This window comes from Cricetulus griseus, chromosome 3, assembly GCF_003668045.3.
Source record: "Cricetulus griseus strain 17A/GY chromosome 3, alternate assembly CriGri-PICRH-1.0, whole genome shotgun sequence".
Classification (NCBI taxonomy): Eukaryota; Metazoa; Chordata; class Mammalia; order Rodentia; family Cricetidae; genus Cricetulus; species Cricetulus griseus.
Genome location: NC_048596.1, coordinates 257713542 through 257734801, shown reverse-complemented (window position 1 = coordinate 257734801; position 21260 = coordinate 257713542). Strand labels below are relative to the sequence as shown.

Sequence of the window (21260 nt, the reverse complement as noted above, 5' to 3'; positions counted from 1 at the left end):
TGTAGTATTGGGTAAAATATGTGGGTGTGGGGTATGAAATGCCTTCAAGGACAAGTAGAAGAATTTAGACTGTGGTTGGACCTACTTATCCTGTCTCCTGGCAGATATATGTCAGTGAAGACGGGGTGGACTGAAACATGGATTATGGACAAGTACTTATGAAGGAAAAATGGGCATGATTTGATGACAGTAGCCATGAGTGATGACAGCTAAGACACTTCCAGTTTTTCATTTATTCACTCTTGCAAAACATGCTGAAAGTAAACCAAGCGGAAACTGAGGCTGAATGTCATTGTAACACTGCATAATCCCAGCAGTCAGAAGGCTGAGGCAGGAGGATTGCCACGAATTTAAGGCAGACCAGGCTGTGTATCCCAGTTGTTTGAGAGAACACGTGTGGTTTGAAAAAACTGTACAGTGTTGGATTTGACTTAGTGTGATGAAGTAGAAGGCATCAGCCAGAAATGAAATATTTGATGAAAACATAAAAATTTCTGGTAGTATTTTGGAAATAACAGACCCCTTCATTTTGTAGGTCATTATTGGATAAATGCTACACACATTGGCTTGTTTTGGCCAAATCACTATTTACTGTCATAGCAAATCAGAAAATGATGTTTTAAAATCTAGAGTAGTGAACTCTACTGTTTTTTTTTCTTTTAAATTCTTATTTTAAGTGTATGGAAGTTTGGCCTGCATGTGTGTCTGTGCACCACATGCGTGCAGTGCCCCAAAAAGACTTGCAGGACTGTGGTGATATTTTGTTTATGATCTAACAAATAAAGCTTGCCTGAAGATGGGAGTGCAAAGATAGCCACACTAGTTAACCATAGAGGCCAGGTAATTAATGATGGTACACACCTTTAATCCCAGCACTTGGGAGACAGAGGCAGGTGGATCTCTGTTAGTTCAAGGCCACCCTGGGCTACACAAAGTTCATCCAGTCTAAAAGAGAAACAGAGCTCATACAGAGGTGATCCCAGTACTTGGAGTGACATACCTTTACTGAGCATTGGTGGCTGGCTGCTTTGCTTCTCTGATCTTTCAGCTTTCACCATGATAGCTAACTCTGAGTTTTTATTATAAATGTCATTCAGAATCTGTGCTACACAGGACTGGAATTGCAAACAGTTGTAAGCTGCCATGTGGGTGCTGGGAATGGAACCTTGGTCCTCTGAAAGATCAGCCAGCTCTTTACTACTTAGCCATCTCTCCAGCCCCCTTTCCTGCTTTCTTATTGTGAAAAGGGGCAAGGAAAGTCTTTGCAAATACTGATTGACACTAAAAATGTCTTTCTCTTTCGTTTGCTTGTTTGTAAGAGGCCTTCCATCATTCAACAGTTACAAATGTAAGGACTTTCAAACATTTTGGTCATCATCCCTGACAGCACACAAAAGGAGGAAAGTTATTGTCTTTTTATTTGTTTGTTTGTTTGGTTGGTTGGTTTTTCGAGACAGGATTTCTCTGTGTAGCTTTGTAGAGCAGGCTGGCCTCGAACTCAGAGAGATCCACCTACCTCCATCTCCTGAGTGCTGGGACTAAAGGTGTGCACCACCACTGCCCAGCTAGGGAAAAGTTATTGTCATTATCTTCAGCTCCTGTACATTTTGAAGTGGATGCTTTCCATGAAAATTTAGAAAGTATGTCAGAGTTGGAAACAATAGATGTCAGTGGTCCTTCTCAAGATGTCTCCTACTCAGTCACCCTTCTGTATAGAAGCCAGCTCCATCACTTCAGACTTGCCTCAGGTGTGCAGTGCACTCTACAGTAAGAAGTTTGAGGAGAGAACCCAGCTTGCTCTCATATGAACATTTTTCTTTTCAAAATTACGAGGATGGTAAAAAGATCTCCAGTGGACACAGAAGGAAGGGGCATGCAGGGCCTGGTTTTCTTAGTCTTGGTATATGCAAAGGGTGGTACAATTTTCCAGACACCACGCTAAAGCAGATCCTTTCTGCTCATGACGTTCCAGGTGTGCATCTAAGGGCCAAGGCCGCAGCTCCGTCACAAACAGGATGAGAGCCCGAGCAAGGACCTGCCTCCTGCTCCAGTGCACCCTCACGGTGTCTGTCTGCAAATGAGCGGCTGTCGTGTATGACGTCGACAGCATCCATCCTGTATCTTCATGGGAAGTCTCAGTGCCCTTTCTCATGGAATAAAAGAGATCCTGATGTCTCAAGATCTTGAAGAAGGTTGACTTTTGTCGTTGCTAGCAAGAGTGTAGGAAGTTAGTAGGAATGCATTAAGTTGTACCATATTAAAAGTTGACTTTAAAAAAAATGGACAAACAATGAAAAACTCATGTGGTCCAGAATATAAACTGACAAAGCCTTCCTAAAGGGCTTGTTTAATTTTAGGGATCCAAGATAAACTGCAATTTAAAAGTCTACCTCTAGCAGGCAGATCTCTGAGTTAGAGGCCAGCCTGGTCTATAGAATGAGCTCCAAGACAGGCTCCAAAGCTACAGAGAAACCTTGTCTTGAAAAACAAAAACAAACAAAACAAAAAGTCTACCTCTAGAAATTATTCAAATAAAATACTTAAGGAATTATGCATCATTGGCTATTGAGGATGGCTCAACAGGCAAAAGCACTTGCCACCAAGCCTGATGACCTGAGTTATGACCTGACTGCAACCTCCAGGCCTAACCAGTAGGAGAGAACTGACTCTTACAAGCTACACTCTGACCATCACATGAGTGCCAGAGTACACATTATGTCCACAGTCATATATACACAAAAATGAGTGTAATTTTAAAAAGAATCATCCATAATTATGCACTAGAAGCAAATTTTAAGGGGATCATTATTTTATGGAATACAATAGATAAATTATTTTATGGATGTAGCCCTATATACTGAAAATATATATTTGCTAACGGAGAAGTGTTAACATGGGCCAGGAGTAGTGGTACATACCTATAATCCTAACACCCTGGGTGTGGGCTCAGGAACATCCTAAATTTGAGGTCAACCTGGGCTACATAGCAAAACCCTGTCTCAGAAAACACTTTTTTTAAAAAAAAATACTTTATTTAACTTTATTTTATGTGCGTTGGTGTAAGGGTACCAGATCCCCTGGAACTGGAGTTACAGACAGTTGTGAGCTGCCATGTGGGTGCTGGGAGTAGAACCCGGGTCCTCAGGAAGAGCAGCCACTGCTCTTAACCACTGAGCCATCTCTCCAGCCCCTCAGAAAACACTTTTAAAGATTTATTATTTATGTGTGTGTGTGTATGTTAGCGAGGGCAAACTCCACAGAGGCCAGAAAAGGGCACCAGATCCCCCAGAGTTACAAGCAACTGTAAGTTGCCCAGTGTGGGTAGTAGGAACTGAATTTGGGTCTTCTGGAAGAATAGCAAGTGTTCCTAACCAGTTACTATGCCATCTTTCCAGCCCTTCAAAAAACTTTTATAAATGAAAGAAAAAAAATGGTCATGTTCTTTCTATGTAGTGGGCTTTTAGTACTGTCTCTTTATATGATGCTAAGGATTTTTAAAAATTGTTTATTTTATTATAAGGTATCTTGCCTGCATGTATGTCTATGCACCATCTGCAGACAGTACCCGCCGAAGCCAGAGGAGGATGGCTGATCCATGGGACTGCACCTCACAGGCATTCACTCTGTGGGTGCTGGGACCAACCAGGGTCCTCTGGAGAACCAGCTCCAGCTCCCAGGATTCATTCTTTTACATATTTTCTTTCTTTTTCTTCCTTTCTTCTTTTTCTTTCTTTTTCCCTTTCCTATTTTTTTTCCTTTGAGACAAGATCTCACTATATAGCTATGAAGTTCTGGCTAGCAGGAAGTCATGTGGTCCATGCAGGCTTGGAACTTACAGAAATCCATGTGCTTCTGTCTCCTGAACCTCCACGCTTGGCTTTTTATTTATTTATTTATTTTCAAAACTTGTCATAGTCTAGATACTATAGTTCTACATTGGCTCGAGCTTTTAATCCCAGCACTCCAGGAGGCAGAGGTAGAAAGATCTCTGTGAGTTTGAGGCCACCTTGTACTACAGAGTGAGTTCCAGGGCAGGTTTCAAAGCTACACAGAGAAACCCTGTCTCACAAAACAAAACAAAACAAAACAAAAAAGAATAATTTAAATTATATAAGGAGGTATCCTGAACATTTTATTTGTTGGATCAAAGGAGCAAGATGAATGTTTAGTTAAGAATGGTACATTGAGGGCTGAAGATACGGGCTCAGACTTTGAGTACTGCTCTTGCATTGGACCTGAGTTCTGTTCTCAGCGTCCTGATCCAGCAGCTCACAACGGCCTAGTAACTCCAGATCCAGAAGCCCTCTGCTGGCCTCCTGGGGCACTGCGCTCATGTGGACAAACCCACACACACTTACACACATAAGTTAAAAACATAAAAATACCTAGGCATGATAGCCCATGTCTTTCACTCTAGCACTCTGGAGACAGAGGCAGGTGGATGTCTGTGAATGTAAGGCCAGCAAGAGCTACAATGTTAGACCACCTCAAAGAAAAGGAGTGGGGACTGGAGAGATGGCTCTGCTGGTAAGAGAGATGGCTATTCTTCCAGAGGACCCTAGTTCAATTCCTAGCATCCATATGGTTGCTCATAACTGTAACACCAGTTTTGTGGGATCTAACACTACCTTCTGGTAGGCAAAACACCCACACACATAAAATTTAAGAGGAAACAAAATTTTAAAGAATAATAACACAAGAGAACACCAGAGCTCAAAATTATCCATGAAATGTTGTGAGAATCAGTATCCCAAAAGGACTGCTGAAATACAGTCTGAAGGCATGGCAGTGATCCCATTTGGTTCTCAGTAATTTTAAGTCTACTTAAGAGGAATGGTCTCAGTAACAAGCTGCTCTAAGCTGTAGCCATTTCTATTGTATGGGGGCAACTCTAAAAAGGTATTACTGAATAGAGGTTGGTGACTGTAGGAGGATTTTCTTTAAGACTCCGTATTTGTTGCCTTTTTGAGACAGGTTTTTCACTCCATTGCTCAAGCTGGCCTGCTTCTATGTAGTAGGGCACCATTTAGATCCACATATTTGAGATACGTGATACTTTTTCTATGATAAAGCCAAATGTTTTCCTCAAAAATTTCAAATATTCCCTATGTTATCTATTTCTAATACTAATTTAATATATCCTTTGTATAACATAAAGAATACTTGGAGAACAAGACCTACATGTGTTTATAAATCATTTAGTGGAATCAGGTGTCACCTTATTACTGGAACTCTTGCTTTATTTTTAATGTAAAATAAAGCAAAGTAAAACAAAGAATTCTTACTCTAGTGCTGTTTAGACAAGATTTAATAAACATTAAAAAAAGTATCTGAGCTGAGGCTGGCAAGGTGGCTCAGCAGATAAAAGTACCATTACTCAAGCTTGATGACCCAAGGTCAATCTCCAAAGCCCAGGTAAAAAGCCAGGTTTTCTGGTAGCATAGCATGCACCTGTGACCCAGCACCCCTACTGTGAGATGGGAGGAAGAGACAGGAGAATGCCCAGAAACTCACAGACTGGGCAACCAGGAGTACTTGCCCTAGCAGAAATGGCAAGAGAGGTCCTTACTCAAAAAGTGGAAGGAAAGAAGCGATTTTCCAAAGTTGTCTTCTGCCCTTCACACTCCCCATGATGTTTGTAAGCTTGCCCAAATGATAGTAATAGATAAAGAATAATTACCCAAGCTGAGCATGGCTGTTTACATATATAATACCAGCACTCGACAGCAAGAGGTAGCAGAGTGACCATGGGCTGAAAGCTATGACCTACACAATGAGTTTCAAGAAAGTCTGAAATTAATATATAGTGAAACCATGTCTCTAAAAGTGCCCCAGAGCCGGGTTTTGATGGCGCATGCCTTTAATCCCAGCACTCAGGAGGCAGAGACAGGAGGATCTCTGTGAGTTTGAGGCCAGCCTGGTCTCCAGAGCGAATGCCAGGATAGGCTCCAAAGCTACACAGAGAAACCCTGTCTCGAAAAAAAAAAAATACTGAGCAGCAGGCTGCTTGTCTTTTAATGTGACTCTCCTGAGTGATTAACAAAGGCTAAATGTGCAGTGGAAAATGCACTAAAATTCACATTCTGCCTGTGAAATAAAAGTTTCTCATAAAAACTATGTAGTAAATTATGTACTCCTTTAGATGAAGCTTATGTTTTCTTAAAGTGTTAGTAATGCTTTTTTAAATTATTATACAGGATGAAACAAAGAAAACAAAAAGGGAAAATGAGTCTACACACTCATTCTCTGAAGATATTTATAGCACCCAAGACAGTTTGCTAGGTGGTAAGTATTCCTTTGCTGCAATATACAAACCAGAAAAACTGTGTGTCTGTGTGTCCTGTGATAATAACAATAATAACCAGGTACTCACACTTTATATATGTTATTAAAGTAAACCATGGGTTATCCTATGTAATGCTAGGGTTTTCTTTTTCTGAAATAAGAGTACTTTTTATTATTTCCATTTCACATTAAGAATCAGATTTGCCCAAGGCCACATATCTTTAACCAGCAAACTGTGGTTCAAGTTATCTCTATCACTAGAATATCACACAAGTATTTTAGGAGATGTGTGTTGATACAACCAAAATTTCTCATTTTTGGCCTAAATTGATACTGCATTAAAAGCTAGTTAAGAGTTAGCCATAAGGCACACTGACCATACTTAACAATACAAGCACAAATAGTATATAGAAATCTGTTTTAATAATTATAAAGAATAGTAATATTAAAAGATTTGACAAATCTAACTGTGGAATTTAGTATTCACAGATATAAGAACTGTAAGTGGATTAGAAAAGGCAGACAAGGGCCCATGAAATGGCTCAGTAGATAAAGGTGCTTGCTATCCAAGCCTGGTGACCTGGGTTCAATCCCCAGGGCCCACACAAAAGAGAAAGGAGAGAATCCCACAAAATTGTCTACTGACTTCACACATCTGCTGTGACATGCCTTCTCATGCATATGTCCACATACAATAATAATTTTTAAGTTAAAGATAAGAAGTGTTCATTTGGAGCCAGGCGGTGGTGGCGCATGCCTTTAATCCCAGCACTCGGGAGGCAGAGGCAGGCGGATCTATGTGAGTTCAAGACCAGCCTGGGGCTGGAAAGATGGCTCAGAGGTTAAGAGCACTGGCTGCTCTTCCAGAGGTCCTGAGTTCAATTCCCAGCAACCACATGGCGCACAACCATCTTTAGTGAGGTCAGATGCCCTATTCTAGTGTACAGGCACACATGCAGATAGAGCACTTGTATACATAAAATAAATATTTAAAAAAACAAAACTTTAATAAAAAAAAAAAAAGACCAGCCTGGTCTACAAGAGCTAGTTCCAGGACAGCCTCCAAAGCCACAGAGAAACCCTGTCTCAAAAAACAAAACAAAAACAAACAAACAAAAAAAAAGTGTTCATTTGTAAACATGATTTTTCTATGTAAGAAATTCATAACCTACAAACTCCTAGAGCCAACATAAAAGTTTAGAAGAATTGATCAGTCAATTTTAAGATTTATCTATTTTGGGGGGGGTGCTGGAGAGAAGGCTCAGAGGTTAAGAGCACTGACTGCTCTTCCAGAGGTCCTGAGTTCCAATTCCCAGCAACCACATGGTGGCTGGCTCACAACCATCTGTTACGAGATCTGGTGCCCTCTTCTGGTATGCAGATATACATAGAAGCAGAAATAAATAAATAAAAAGATTTATCTATTTTTATGTGTAGAGTGTTCGGCCTGCATGTATGCCTGCAGACCAGCAGAGATGGTCATGAGCCACTACGTGGTTGCTGGGAATTGAACTCAGGACCTTTGGAAGAGCAGGCAGTACTCTTAACTACTGAGCCATCTCTCCAGTCCCAATCAGTCAATATTTTAAAAACTAATAGCATTACAATGTACTAACAGCAATTTCCTTTCAAAAGAAATTTTTAGGGTCTGGGGAGACAGCTCAGCAGTTAAGAGCACTGACTGCTCTTGCAGAGGACTTGGGTTCAGCTTGCACACACATATCTGGGCTCATAAATACCAGTGGCTCCCATTCCAGGGGCTCCCACACACTCTGCTGCTATCCACTGGCACCTGCATGCACATAAACTCATGGAGGCACACACACATAACACATAAATGAAACATAAATAAAATCTTTAAATTATTTTTTACTATCATCAGTAATAGTGCTGATAAAATACCCAAGAATAAATTTCACAGAAAGTGTGCCAGGTTTTAATGGGAAAAAGTTATGGAGAGCATAAGAACTGATGAAGTGTTACATACCAGTTCTCTCATATCTATGAACTAGTGTAATTACATTTATCCTAAGGGGATCCTCATATTCTCATTTAAAAATGAGAGAAGTTGAGCCTGGTTTATGCCCATATTCCAGCACTTGGAAGCGTGAGGCAGGAGGATCAAGAGTTTAAGACAACCTGGGCTACACAATTGCCAGGCCACCAAGGGCTTCAGAACAAGACCCTGTCTCAAGAGACAACAAAAATGTGGTCTTGGCATTTGTTATAAGTCGGTGTGTAAGAGTCAATCACCTATCTGGTTATGCTAGAACAGTTTTCTAAAATATTAAACTCTTACACCAGATTCAAAAGCTAATTCCACAGGGTAATGATCTACAAGTAAGCTACAAAGTTCTTAACTCATTGAGAAAATATAGGGCCGAGGATGTGGTGGGGAAAGGCATACTGAGCAAACCTGATCTCCAGAGTCCAATCCTCAGAATCATTGTAAAAAGCCAGATGTTGTGGTACACATCTGTAATTCCAGCACTCCTACAGTGAGATGGGAGACAAAAGCTGGCCTCTGACCTTCCTATGTATGGCATGGCACACTTGTGCACCCCCCCCTCTCTCTCTCACACACACACATACAAATACACACAATAAATAAACAAAATTTAAGTGCCTTTATGACAATAGAAAAGAGAAACATTTCTTGACATTTGAATACAAACCATAATTACTACATTTGATAATATTAGAACCTAATATGTGATCAAAATATAATCAACCAGTTAGAAAGAAACCACAGGCTGAAACCACAGACTTCGAGAAGATATTTGCGATTTGTATAATTGGCAGCAAATTGGTATCCCAAAATAAAGAATTGCAACAGGAAAACCAACACATAACTCCATAGAAAATCCGGACAGTATATGTCTGTTCTCTAGGGCTGACATGAGTAAACAGGGGCTGAGTGCGTTACATAGGCGGCAGGGGCTGTTTTTCTGATTGTTCTGGAGGCCCTGAGCACAGGTTTAATCTCTGTCCTCCACCTGAAGACAGCTACTCTTCTGTTGTCTCTACCATGGCCTTTTGTCCCTGGGGCCTTTCTCTTCTTGAAAGGACCCTCATATTGGATTAGGAATTAACCTTCTGGTTTCATTTGAGCCTGATCACTTCATTAAAGACCAAATACAAGGCTTCAAAATACTATTTTTCTCTAGGCAGTGGTGGCACACACCTTTAATCCCAGTACTCTCTGTAGCCTTGACTGTCCTGGAACTTGCTTTGTAGACCAGGCTGGCCTAGAACTCACAGAGATCCTCCTACCTCTGCCTCCTGAGTGCTTAGGACCTGAGAGTGCCACCACCACCCAGATTGTTCTACCTTTTTTTTTTTTTTTTTTTTTTTGGTGTTTCGAGACAGGATTTCTCTGTGTAGCTTTGGAACCTATCCTAGGTGTTCTACCCTTCTTAACAGCCCAAGATCCCTGCTCAGGGAAGGTCCCACTACAGTTAAGATGGGTCTGTCCTCATCAATGAACATAATCAAGACAGTCCCAGAGAGAGATGCACAGAGGTCCATCTCCCAGGTGACCTAACAGCACCACTACACACAGCCTAAAAGAACTTGGTTTTCTGACGGGCATTGGTGGCACATGCCTTTAATCCCAGCACTCGGGAGGCAGAGGCAGGCGGATTTCTGTGAGTTTGAGGCCAGTCTGGTCTCCAGAGCGAGTGCCAGGATAGGATAAGAAAACTCATTTATGCTGTCTTTTATTCTACAGTTGCCTTTACTGACACTCTATGAGCTAGTGTGTGTGTGAGTGCTTAACACCCTTTTGCATCCCTGTGTATGCCAGAAGTCAACTTTGGGTGTCTTCCTCTATTGCTCTGCACCTAATTTGGTTTTGTTGTTTGTTTGTTTTTGTTTTTACTTATTTATTGGTTTTTCGAGACAGGATTTCTCTGTGTAGCTTTTAGAGTCTGTTCTGGAACTTGCTCTGTAGACCATGCTGGACTCGAACTCAGAGATCCACCTGCCTCCATTTCCTGAGCCTGGGATTAAAGGCATGAACTACCATCACCTGGCACACCTAATTTGTTTAGACAGGGTTTAAAGTAAAGCAATTAACCAATTGGCTAGACCAACTGGCCAATGAGCTCTGGGGATTTGCCTTCTTCTGCTTCTCCAGTACTATAAACTTATAAAAATTACACGTTGGGTGTTTGCAACTATGCAACCCTATCCTTTTTCAATGTGTGAATATATATACATATATATATATACATGTACATATACATTATATATATTGTTTTGTGTGTATGAATGTTTTGTCTGCATGTGTCTATACTTCAGGTGTGTGCAGTGCTCTCAGAGGCCAGAAGAGGGCATCTGATCTCTTGGGACTGGAACTAGACAGTTGTATGCTGTCATATGGATGCTAGGGATCAAACCTAAGTTAAGCATCATGCATACTCCTGTAATACTAGCATTTGGAGGTAAAGGCGGAGGATGAGTTTGAGGTTGTCCTAAGCTAAATAGTGAGATACTATATAAAAAAAGAAAAAGCTAGCCAGGCAGTGGTGGCGCATGCCTTTAATCCCAGCACTCGGGAGGCAGAGGCAGGCAGATCTCAGACAGTTCGAGGCCAGCCTGCTCTACAAAGCAAGTTCCAGAACAGCCAGGACTGTCACACAGAGAAACCCTGTCTAGAAAAACCGAAAAAGAAAAAAGAAAAAATGTTTTGTTTGAAATAACATAATACTTAAAAGATTTCAACATTTATTTTTAAGTATAACAGTTTTCCATAAGTTTATGGTAACTCATTATCTTCTTTGTTTTTCTAATAAGATACCAACCTTGGGAATTTCTCGGAGTGTGTACAGAATCAACCAGCTAACACTAGGGTTTCTTCCTTCAGACAATTTGAACCCATTTGCAAATTTCACTGGATAGAAGCATTTAATGATGAGGCAACATTTCAAGACATGGGGGAAGTCTTTTCTTACTTGGAGAAGCCAGAGTTGCAAAGCCAGGAGTCTAATGACACAGTGGACGCCAGTGAGAAGTCAGATTCACTTAAGGGAGAAAGTCCGATGGAAACTAGCATTTCTGAAAATAAAGACCAACTTGTTCATGAGCATGTCGGGAAATCTCCTAGAGGTCTGTCACTAAACTACTACAGAGGAGGGATACAGACGTTTGTGGAAAAGTCACTGGCTAGAAGTACTGTTGTAGATGTCGCCCTGAACGTCAGTCAGCCTCAAAGCTTTCTGGGTAAAGAAAATGTCTGCACAAGTGGTGAAGATGTATTTGATAATGAGGACTGCTTAGACCTGCTTGACTTTAGAGCTAATGGTGAAACAGAGGAGGTAAGATTGATTGGTGGTGTCATTAAAGCCGGTGACATGCTAACAGATGCAGGGGTATTTTTATTGTTTAAAAACACAGACTCTGAGACTTTCCAAATATCATTAAGTCATTAGATCAGTTCAAGGGACTCTGCTTCCAGGGGGAATCTTAAACAATGAGATATAATATTTCCTAATACATTTGGGCCATAATTAGAGAGTAGCTCTACCAAAGTGTTATTTCTCTAAGGATTATGACTCACTCGCTGTCCTAATAATATTTGCATGGCTTAGTCTCAACATGCTGCCTTAAGTATGACCCATTTTTATGTGCATTATACCAAACTAGCCGAGACTCCGGAGTTGGCCTTGAGGGCAGGGTTGAGAAAGAAAGGTTGCACAGAGGTGTTTATTTATCTATCTATCTATTTATTTATTTATTTATTTATTTATTTATTTTTGGGTTTTTCAAGACAGGGTTTCTCTGTGGCTTTGGAGGCTGTCCTGGAACTAGCTCTTGTAGATCAGGCTGGTCTCGAATTCATAGAAATCCACCTGCCTTTGCCACCACCACCCAGCCAAAGGTGTTTATTAAATTATATGACAAAACAGGCCAAAGACTTGTCTATTTTGTGGACTTCTATGGACAAGCAAATGCTTACTTGTCTTAGTTTTCATTGGTTGTGGTCACCTGTGATACCCTAACAGCACTGAAGACATCCGCAGTAGAAAGTCTGTGTATTCATTCTCTAAACAGCCTCAGCAGAAGAGTCTGACCCATCAGTAGTGCAAATAATCACTTTTCAGCATGAGTTTCATAAGAAAATGTATTAATTACTCATCTGTCTGTGATCATGAGCCTCTGCCTCCCGAGTGCTGGGATTAAAGGCGTGTTCCACCAATGCCTGGCTTTGTTTCAGTGTTCTATATCAACACTATGCAGTCTTTTGTTTCATACACACGCCCACCAAACATGTATTGTGGGCATAAAGTCAATCATGAAGTATGTCTGCCATTCTAAGGTTCACAGGAGTCAACATGGGTGAAGTAATGGTCTAAATAGGATATTATTAACAATCTTTACTCAAAGACCTTATAGTCTATAGGGTGATTAATACATTTGTTTAATTGATTTTGAAACTGAAGAAAGCACCTTATATGTGACCAGGGTTTATATCATAGGAGATTATGAGGGTCCAAATACAATTTTTCTTTTATCTAAGTAAATATGATGCATACGTCTAGCATATGCCTACCGCTTGTGCTCTGCCATGGTGTTGGGAGTTATACTTAGCAGTCTGTTCTTTCACATTTATTTTATTTACTATAATTTTCAGCCTGAAGTTTCTTCAAAAGAAATGCAGAATTCTGGGGAGATTTCTGAGATGTCTGTTAGTCACCAGGAGGAAGTCACAGAAGATGGTGTAGACAGCCTAGCCATTACCTCATCTTGGTCTCCAGCGGGCATCTTCAAGAATAGTAGCTCTCAGGACAACTGCATGATGCCTGATAGGGAGCTATGCTTTGAAAGCTTGGAGCCTCTGGAAGAAGACATGGCCTTAAATGAAGCCTTGCAGAAATTAAAACAGACTAACAAAACACAAGAAATTCAGATCCAAGACCTCCATGATAGGAACTTGCACTTAGAAAACAGGGTTAAAGAACTACAGACGAAGGTCACCAAACAGCAAGTATTGGTTGACATCATAAACAAACTAAAGGAGAACATTGAGGAGCTAATTGATGACAAATACAATGTACTCCTAGAGAAGAATAGTATCAACAAGAAATTTCAGGATCTGCAAGAGGTTTCAGCCAACACCAAAAAGCACCTTCAGGAATCCAAGAAAGACAAGGAGACCTTGCAACTCCAGGTTAAAAAGATCAAGGTCCATTATGTCCGTTTACAGGAAAGGTACATCGCTGAGATACAGCAGAAAAACAGATCAGTCAGTCAGTGCCTGGAGATAGAGAAGACCTTAAGCAAAAAAGACGAAGAGCTGCAAAGGCTGCAGCGACACAAAGGAGAGCTGGAGGAGGCCACCAGCTCTGCTTTGGACTTGTTGAAAAGGGAGAAGGAGATCCGGGAACAAGAGTTCCTGTCTTTTCAGGAGGAATTCCAGAGGCGGGAAAAGGAGAACCTGAAAGAAAGACGAAAATTGAAGTCAAAAGTTGAGAAGCTGATGGCGCAAGTGAAAAGCTTACTGTTCACCTGTGAGAGCGAGAGGGCTACAACTACAAAGCTCCAGCAGCAGGTCGACCAGCTGAAGCAGGAAAACGCAGAGCTCCAGCAGCAGGCTGCAAAAGGGGAGGCACAAACTTGTGCCCCTAACTTTGACATGATTCAGTCAAGGGAGCAGCTGGAAGAAGTGATGGAGCCAGGTGACGCCCAGGTATTGATGCAGATGCTAAATGTCTAACACAATCCCCAAAGTTTCAAGTTTGTAGAAAGTTCTGAGCTTTTTGTTTGTAGGGAGAATTTTTTTTTTTTTTAAAGAGAAACAGAAAGGGAAATGTACCACAAATTTAGAAAGGTTTCTACTGGTTTCTGGGCACTCGCCTTAAAGAACAATAATTCCTGGCTTCTTGTGACAATTTTGGTAGGGGAGATAATTAACCTGGGGATTTTATAAGTACCCATGATCAGTCCTAAGAATCATCTCTAGACGATTCCTTTGAAAGAGGACTTTCTTTCTTTCTTTCTTTCTTTCTTTCTTTCTTTCTTTCTTTCTTCCTTCCTTCTTTCCTTCCTTCCTTCCTTCCTTCCTTCCTTCCTTCCCTTCTTTCTTTTTTGCTGTTGTTGGGGATCGTGTTGCATGTCTGATTTATTTGGACTACCAGAGGATTCTTGAAGTGTGATTTCAAATCTAATTTAGCAATAAACTAAATAAAAATTTTTTTCTTACAAAGTAAAACTGCAGTACACATTACTTGTAAAATTATGAAGTATTGAAAATGGCATTAGAACCTTTTACCAACACATTTAGAGAAATTGCATTTTTAATGTTATTCTAAAACTGCATTTTTGTTTGTTTGCTTGCTTTAGCAAAGCACCTAAAAGCACATCTAGGAAGGGGTAGTTTGCACAAGTTACAGCACACCTGATAGAGTTCTTCCTTAAAGTATATGAATCTTAATAGAGTAAAATCTAAAATCTAGTTTGATTGGCATATTTGTTCATGACAGGGTCTTGATATGCAACCCAGGCTGGCCTGAAACTATGCAGTCAAGGCTGGCCTTGAACTCAAGATGCAAATGCCTGGGACTCTGAGTGTTATTTACAGGTATGAGCCACTGCACTGCCTAGGTAAAGTAAAATCTTGTCAGTGGATTGGTTAGGAAGAAAGCTGGTCTGGCAGCTGTGGAGGTATATGCCAAGGGACAACTAGCTGAAGAAAGCAAGGCAGTTTGAGCTAGAAAATAAGACAAGTCTATTTTACTTTTAAAACATTATATAATGGTTGGCTGATTAGTTGGCTTTAGATGGTCTTGTTATGTAGACCAAGCTGGCCTCCTATTTCCTGTGATTCTCCTGCCTCTGACGTCACATAGTTATAGGCATGTACCACCATGTTGTAATAACTTGAATGAAGCTGGTATATTGCTTTGAACGTATCATGGAGTCATTATCATAATTATTATGTGTTATTTGAGAGTAAATCTATTTTTTATTTTTGGGAAATACTGTTGTTATCTTAGTTTAAACACACACATACACACACACACGCACACGAAAGAGCTCTCTAATCATCACCTAGATCAGTGATTCTCAAACTTGGGCACTTGAAGCATGACTAGGAGGGTTTGTTGACATATAGACTATGTTAGACTATGTTGAAAACATGCTCTTCTAGCAAGATCCCCAGTGGGGGAATATATGATGCTATTCCAGGGGCCACACTTCTGAGTGACTGACCTTAGCAGAAACCTTGAGCTTAGCTACCTTTCCAGGTGCTTTAACTACAGAGTTTTAACGTGACATAGATTTTTTCATTAGTTTTCATGTTAAATATCAATTTCCTGGTCTCAACTAAAGAATTTCTTTATCATCTCCAGATTCACCCTCTTTTTGCTTTCTTTATTCTGGGTCCATTTTCTCAAAATATGCTCTGAGAGCATCTGTGAAAGTCAAAAGTATTTTTATAGTAATATTAAGACATCGTTGGTGTGGTGTAACTATTTCTTCTGTCTTGCATCTCAGTGTCTTTTATAGTGCTTCCCATAGACTTTCTGGGGCAGAGCATCAGAGCCACTGTGATGAGGACCTCAGGAAGCATTTGCTATTCTCAGTGGAAAACAAGTGCAATTACGGCTTATGATGGCCTCAGTCCTTGGATCTGCATCTGCTACTCCCTTCCTCCTCCCTCTTTTCCTCCCCTCCCTCCCTTTTTCTTTTTCCTTCCTTCCTTCCTTCCTTCCTTCCTTTTTTTTTTTTGAGACAGCGTTTTATATTATGGAACCTAGGATGACTTCAGCATATGTAACCTAGATGATCTTCCTGTTTTAGTCTCCTAGTTGCTTGGATTACAGGTGTGAGCCACCATTTCTTGCCTTTATAGTAAGACACAAACTGCTTAAGAAATAAGGTTAGTTCGAGACCAGTCTGGTCTACAAGAGCTAGTTCCAGGACAGCCTCCAAAGCCACAGAGAAACCCTGTCTTGAAAAAAAAAAAAAGAAATACGGTTGGTTTTGGGCGAGTGAAATGGTTTCCTGGGTAAAAGCACTTGCCATCAAGGTTGAAAACCTGAATTCACCTGACTCCCTAAAATTGTTCTGTGACCTCCACATGTGTTGCACACACAAAACAAATTAAATGTAATAAATAATAAGAAATATTTTTATTCATTTAACAGATATGAAGAATGTTCTTAAAAAGAAAAATCATTTCGAAAATTGGATTAGACTCTGGAATTTATATAGCATACTATATATGTTTTAACTAAGCTAATAGCATGGAACAAAAGACATTATTGTTGGCCTGGAGAGATGATGGCTCAGAGGTTAAGAGCACCGACTGCTCTTCCAGGGGTCCTGAGTTCAATTCCCAGCAACCACATGGTGGCTCACAACCATCCGTTATGAGATTTGGTGCCCTCTTCTGATGTGCAGATATACATGGAAGCAGAATGTTGTATATATGATAAATAAATAAAATCTAAAAAAAGACATTATTGTTGCTGGGTATGATGCACATGCTTATAATCACAGACATTTGGGGTCTGAAGCAAAAGGATCCCAAGTTCGTAGCCAGCCTTGGCAACACTGTCTTAAAATTTTAAAGAATGGGCAGGGGCAGATAAGTGGTGAAGAATTTGGCTCTGCATGTGGGAATACTTGTTTTGGTAACCTCTCTCAAAAGACATTATTGCTTTTCCCATTGTTATTTCTCAAATGTATGGTATCATATAAGCTGTGTGAATGTGCTAATGTAATAGTCCTCCTTGGTGATTGGATGTATATTAGTCCCTATTGTATTGCTGTGAAGAGATACCATGATCAAGGCAACTTTTATAAAAGAAAACATTTAACTGGGGACTTGCTTTTAGTTTCAGAGGTTTAGTCCATAATCCTCATGGCAGGGAGCATAGCAGGTGCAGGCAGACACTGTAGCAGTAGCTGGGAGCTACAGCAGATCTGTAGGCAGCAGAAGAGACTCTGGGCCTGGCATGTGCTTTTGAAACCTCAAAGCCCAGTGACACACTCCTCCAACAAAGTCACACTTACTCCAACAAGGCCACACCTCTTAATCCTTCTAATCCTTTCAAAAAGTGCCACTCTCTGGTGACATTCAAATATGTGAGCCTTTGGGACATTCTTATTCAAACTACCACAGGGTGTGTGGGTCAAAGATGAGAACCATGCTGCCTTTTCAACTATAGAAATAATAGCTGGGCCTTGGTGGCGTTCACCTTTAATCCTAGCATTGAAGAAGCAGAGGCAGGCAGATCTCAGTGAGTTCAAGGTCAGCCTGGTTTACAAAGTGAGTTCCAAGACAGGTTCTGAAGCTATACAGAGAAACTCCATCTTGAAAAAAAATCAACTATAGAATTAAAATTAATTGCGGCCTGGCATTGGTGGTGCACGCCTTTGATCCCAGCACTCAGGAGGCAGAGGCAGGAGGATCTCTGTGAGTTTGAGGCCAGCCTGGTCTACAGAGCGAATGCCAGGATAGGCTCCAAAGCTACACAGAGAAACCCTGTCTCAAAAAACCAAAAATAAGTAAGTAAATAAATAATAATTGCAAATGAGCTGGGGTTGTAGCTAGGTACAGGAGGAATACCTGCTCAGCACAAGCAAGACCCTGTAACTGGCCCCCCAAAACTGCAAAAACTAGAAAACTGTGACTCCACTAATATTTTATTTTAGAAAACACAATTTTAGTAGTAAAAGGCCTATTTATGTTGAGACATAATAAATTGTTAGCCAAATGAATTATTAAGCAAATACTCAAAAAGTTGGTTATAATTTATAATATAAAAAATATTATCCTCAATATTTTTTGTCTTTAAAATTGTGCTTTTTTAAATCAATAAATTGTAAGAGTATAAAGGCATCCCACAGAAAAACCACTGCTCAGAGCTTTTAAGTGTAGTGTTTTGTTTAAAAGCTAATATTGGTCCTTCGACTTTGTGACAAATCTGAATTGTGTGCACATAGGGTCCACAGGGACTACATTCTAATTTGCTCCTGGATTGCTCGCCTTGGAAAGAGACCCTGGAGCTCCCAGCTATGAAGAGAACTCCTCCACTGACCTCTAGAATTCACAGTCTTTTGGCCCTGACAATAGGACTTCTCACATGTCAGGTAAAAATGAATGAATGAATGAATATATAAATAAATAAATAAATAAATAAATAAATAAATAAATAAATCAGATCCATCATTGGGGTTGGAATGGCTGTGAGAGGTCTCAGAATTAAGTTACAGAAAAAGAAAAGACAAAACCAGACCTCCAAACACAGTGCCCTCTCTTGATACATCATAGTTTGTCTTTGACATCCAGTTTCCACAGCTGTATACAGTCAGATGCAATGATAAAGGGATAAAGAATAGAGATATTAATTAGCTGTCTAGTACTTCTTCCTTCTAGAGACTTGTCTTATATTTTGGCCAGTCTGTTCTTAATGATTGTTCTCATTAATGAGTTGTTTGCCTAATTACAAATAGTTTGGGGCAGGGAGAACTGTATACATGAGTAGAATGAAAAAAACAAAAACAAAAATGAAGTAACAGTGTTGGAGAGGTGGCTCAGGGGTTAAGAACCACCCTCCCACAGGACCCAGGTTTGATTCCCAGCATTCACACAGAGGCTCAAAACCGCCTATAATTTCAGTTCCAGGGGCTCTAACTGCTCTATGGCCTCTGTGGGCATCAGACACATGTGCAAGCTATAGAAACACCCACATATCCATAAAATATCCCCAAATACCCATATATCCATAGGTAGGTAGACAGGTAGGTAGGTAGGTAGATAGATTGATTAATTTTAAATGAATTATCAATGAGTTCAAATCCTGACCTCCAATGTCTTGGTTATGTGACTTGTCCAAGTAACATGACCTTTCTCAGCCTGTTTCCTTAAATAAGGAACGATAACTTGTCCTGTTCTGGGCAGCAACTGCTTTTAACAAAAATGATATGAAAGGCTGTAGACTTCCTAGATTTTCAAATTAGGTTTTTCTTCTGTTGTACATTTTTTCCATTGTTAAGTACTGAGCTGAAATGTGAATACATCCCTTGCCATGTTTTTTTTTGTTGTTTGTTGTTGTTGTTGTTGTTGTTGTTTTTAATTATTTTTTTTGAGACAGGGTTTCTCTGTGTAGTACTGGCTGTCCTGGAGCTCACTCTGCAGACCAGGCTGGCCTCAAACTCAGAGATCCACCTGCCTCTGCCTCCCAAGTGCTGGGATTAAAGGTTGCACCACCACTGATGGCATGAACCATTTCTTGATTCTTGAAAAGTCAGTGAAATGAATCACAAGGAAGGTGTGTACCACCACACCCAGCTCTCATTGCTGTTTTTAATATGACAAAAACCTTTGTATCATCTAGCTAAATGTTGTTGATCATTAGTATTTGTTGAGTGACAGCACATTAAGCCTTTTGTGTGCAGATCACAGCTCTCAAAGCAGTGGCCCACAGACACATAACTGTGTTTTTAAAGGTTTGAGTTAATGTGGTACAGACCCGTCCTGGTTACTAGCTGTTCCATCCCATCCTCTCAACAGTAGCTTATGTGCAGTAGCTGTGTAGATTCCCCTGGCTGGTGGCTTCTGTTCTTTTTCAGTCCCATTTGTTGGCTGCTTCTGTACTGGGTGTCTTAATGGCAGTGTGTCATCAGCCCTCTCGGTGAACCCCACCGCATCCCAAATAGGTACTTCTGGGTTGCCTGTTCTGTATCTCCCACCCACTAGATATTCTTTGTTCTGTATCTAATGCAGAGTCAAGCCCATAATAAGCTTGCAGCAAGTACCTCCTGACTATCTGTGGAGGCGCCCACATTTACCGTCCCTAACATGCTTGAACAAACCGTATATCATTATTTATCTTATTAGGCTTTTGTTTTAACTCGGAAAAACAAAGCAAGCTTTAGAAGAGTTGAGCTTTGTCCAAAGTTTCACATGTAAGCAGCAAAACTCAAACACAAACCCTTGCACATTAGACTTCTAGATTATCTTGCTGTAATAATCTTCATCCTGGCTACTCTTGAACTACCTACTTGCAATATTGTTGAGGCTGTCTGGCTGTTCTAGTGTCAGAGGTAGCGATTTATTTTAAGTTTGGATATGTAAACTGGCCAGGCTGTGTAAATATGCATATATTATAGATGAGGATTAGCAAGTATGCTACCAACTCTTTTTGTTGTTGTGTTGTGTTTGTTTGTTTTTTGAGACGGGGTTTCTCTGGGTATCCCTAGGTGTCCTGGAACTCACTTTGTAGATCAGGCTGGGCTTGAACTCACATGCCTCTGCCTCCCATGCTGGGATTAAAGTAGTGTGCCACTACACCCCGCTCTTTTTAAAAAAAAAAAAACGATTTATTTATTTATTTATGTATTACCTGCATGTATTCCTGCACACCAGAAGAAGGCACCAGATCTCATTATAGATGGTTGTGAGCTACCATGTGGATGCTGGGAATTGAACTCAGGACCTCTGGAAGAGCAGCCGGTGCTATTAACCTCTGAGCCCTCTCTCCAGCCCCCACACCCCGCTGTTAATAGCAATGTATGTACAGGTATGAATCCACATGCAGGCTCTCGTATTAACTCCCAGTGAGATGATGGAGAGCATCTGGTTATCTCTTTGGGCCACTTCTGAAAGGAGGTTTTCTTTCCCCATTTTGGCTTCAGAGAAAAATTTCAATCTAGTTTCTCAAACCATTATCCTTAGGATATCACCATTCCTGATGCTGAACATTGCCAAGAAAGTAAGAAAGCTAATGACATAATGCTGCAAAAACTGAAGAGCTTTCAGCTTAAAAAGAGAGATTTAGATAAAGAGGTACAGTATTATTTATTTTAAAACCTGATTCAGTTGAGTGGGAAGAAACAGCTAAAATATCACAGAAAAGTTGTTCCAAAAGTTTTGGCTTTAAGAAGTGTTTGGGGACCAGACTAGCCTATTAAGCTTCTTAGAAGTAGGTACACTAGCAAACATTTGACTTGCTTCCAACTTA

General features: G+C 40.4%; 2 protein-coding genes across 2 annotated transcripts in view; one reads left to right on the top strand and one right to left on the bottom strand.

The window, feature by feature from the left end:
• Riok1 (RIO kinase 1) overlaps positions 1-21260 on the bottom strand; it is a 67441-nt gene that overhangs the window by 24801 nt on the left and 21380 nt on the right. The gene's annotated exons all lie outside the window — the stretch shown is intronic.
• Cage1 (cancer antigen 1) overlaps positions 899-21260 on the top strand; it is a 32344-nt gene continuing 11982 nt past the window's right edge. Inside the window, 7 exon segments of the mRNA XM_035442925.1 lie at positions 899-1698; positions 1700-1748; positions 6198-6285; positions 11083-11603; positions 12920-13975; positions 18241-18387; positions 20975-21085. Of these exon segments, the coding sequence (XP_035298816.1) occupies positions 1643-1698; positions 1700-1748; positions 6198-6285; positions 11083-11603; positions 12920-13975; positions 18241-18387; positions 20975-21085 (2028 nt within the window). The 5' untranslated portion in view covers positions 899-1642.